We start from the raw sequence: 1,775 nt of genomic DNA, 5'->3' as shown, positions 1-1,775 counted from the left end.
GGCCCTCCCCGAGCTCTGGGCGGCTCCCACTGGCACCAGCCGCATGCCGTGTACGCCTGGACCTAGGCTCTGGCCTGGAGGGTTGGCCACCTGCTGCTCAGCCACATCAGTCCCCTCTTGCAGGAATAATGTGATGGCTGGGGCCACAGCTATGGTTTGGACTCTCGAATTTTCAACGTCGTTCATGCTCTTTTCATGTAGCTAAAAAACTAAAACAAAACAATAGCAAAGGGAAAAAAAAAATTTCCGGAAAACCCGTTAAGGCTAGAAGCTGGGCTGGGGTTGGGGGAGGGGACAGCAGCAGCCCTGGTGGTCAAGGCAGTGGGCAGCGGGCGGAGCAAGGAGACCAGGGGGCCGCGCTCAGAGGAAGGCCGGCGCCCACCTGCGCAGGAGGCCTGGCAGGGAGCAGGCAATTCGGGGCCTCGTTTGCTCAGAGCTGTTCTGCTTTATTTGGAGACACTGACGCTTTCCGTCTTTCTCATGTACAAAGCTAAACAATTAATAAAAAGGCACCTGGAGACAGCAGAGACTCATTCATTTCATGTGACATAGTTTAAAAAAAGATAAAAAGATTTAAAAAATACTCTGGTTAACAGTGCACACGTCTTACACAACAAGCAATTCTGCAAGCGCCGTCTGGTTCTCTCGGGTTCGCGGGGCTGGCCGTGGGCTGTGTTCTCAGGAAGGAGCTAGCTTGCTAAGTGAGGGCCGGCCTGGCGGCTTCCAGCCCTGGGGGTGGTTTCCTGCTCTGCACCGTCGGGTTTAAGGAGAGAAAGGAAGAAAAAAGCCCCGATATTTCACCACTGGAATGACACAGGGTGCAACCAACGGAGTCGTCACCGGGTCAGAGGACCCCACCTCGAAATCTCTGCCCCCTTGCCTGGAACCCGGAAGCTGATTCCTTGCCTAGAAACTGCGGAGGGAGAATAGTTCAGAGGTGGATGCATCGGGTGGAAAAGCGCCGAGCCCGGGGCAGACTTCGCCCTGCGGGCCCCAGGGGCCGGTGAGAGCCCAGCCGGGCGGTGTCGCCGATGGAGAGCCTGGAGCGCAGCTGGTTCTCCGGAGGCACGGGAGGTAGAGAAGAGGAAGAGCGGCCTGGACGCGGGCGGACAGCTCCCTGGACCCCTGCTCTTCCTTCCCCGCAGCCTCCCCAGTTGGGCCTCGGGATGGAGAAACCCGGGGCTGGGGGTGGGGGGGTCTGAGGCCTTCCCGCCATTGCACCACTGAAATACACCTTCTCGTAAAAAGAAAAGAACACAAAGAAACCCGCTTCCTGCAGCGATGTTACAAAAAGCCGTTAAAAAAACCTTCCTAATTGAAATCTAGTGTCCACAAGTAGGTAAAATCATCACTTATCAGAATTCTCTTTAAACAAAAGCTTGAGCTCAGTTATTGGAGTTGATTGTCTTAACAAAAGGAGGCTGGGAGGTCGCCAAGGCCCCGCGGGGGCCGTCACACGAAGGAGGAGAAGCCGGTGAGCGGAGTCCGGGCGCCGGGGCCCCCTGGCGCGAACACGGCGCTCTGCGTGGTGACCACAGTGTGCAGATGCGGCCCCGCCTCGCCGCCTGCCACCGCCTCGTACCTGTGTGGGGCGCGCCGGCCCGGGGCCCGACGCTTCCATGAGTTGTAGTAGGTGGGGTCACTCATGTAGTGGTTGACGAAGGAGTGCTGGGGGGGCGCGTCCTCGGACTCGGAGTCGGTGCCCTGGGGGGACAGCGAGGTGTAAGCGGGCACATGGGACCTGGAGGGAGAGGGCAGCCCTGGGGGGGGGGGGG

General features: G+C 58.7%; 1 protein-coding gene across 1 annotated transcript in view; it reads right to left on the bottom strand.

Annotated features, from left to right (window-relative positions):
* Nucleotides 1-518: 518 nt before the first annotated feature.
* Nucleotides 519-1,775, bottom strand: part of LOC103670078 (protein sidekick-1) — a 118,019-nt gene continuing 116,762 nt past the window's right edge. The window contains exon 23 of the mRNA XM_040634716.1: nucleotides 519-1,704. Within this exon, the coding sequence (XP_040490650.1) occupies nucleotides 1,453-1,704 (252 nt within the window). The 3' untranslated portion in view covers nucleotides 519-1,452. The remainder of the gene's footprint in view (nucleotides 1,705-1,775) is intronic.

This window comes from Ursus maritimus, unplaced genomic scaffold, assembly GCF_017311325.1.
Source record: "Ursus maritimus isolate PB19 unplaced genomic scaffold, ASM1731132v1 scaffold_2, whole genome shotgun sequence".
NCBI classification, from domain to species: domain Eukaryota; kingdom Metazoa; phylum Chordata; class Mammalia; order Carnivora; family Ursidae; genus Ursus; species Ursus maritimus.
Note: the sequence above shows the minus strand (reverse complement) of the source record. Positions and strands in the feature narration are given on the sequence as shown.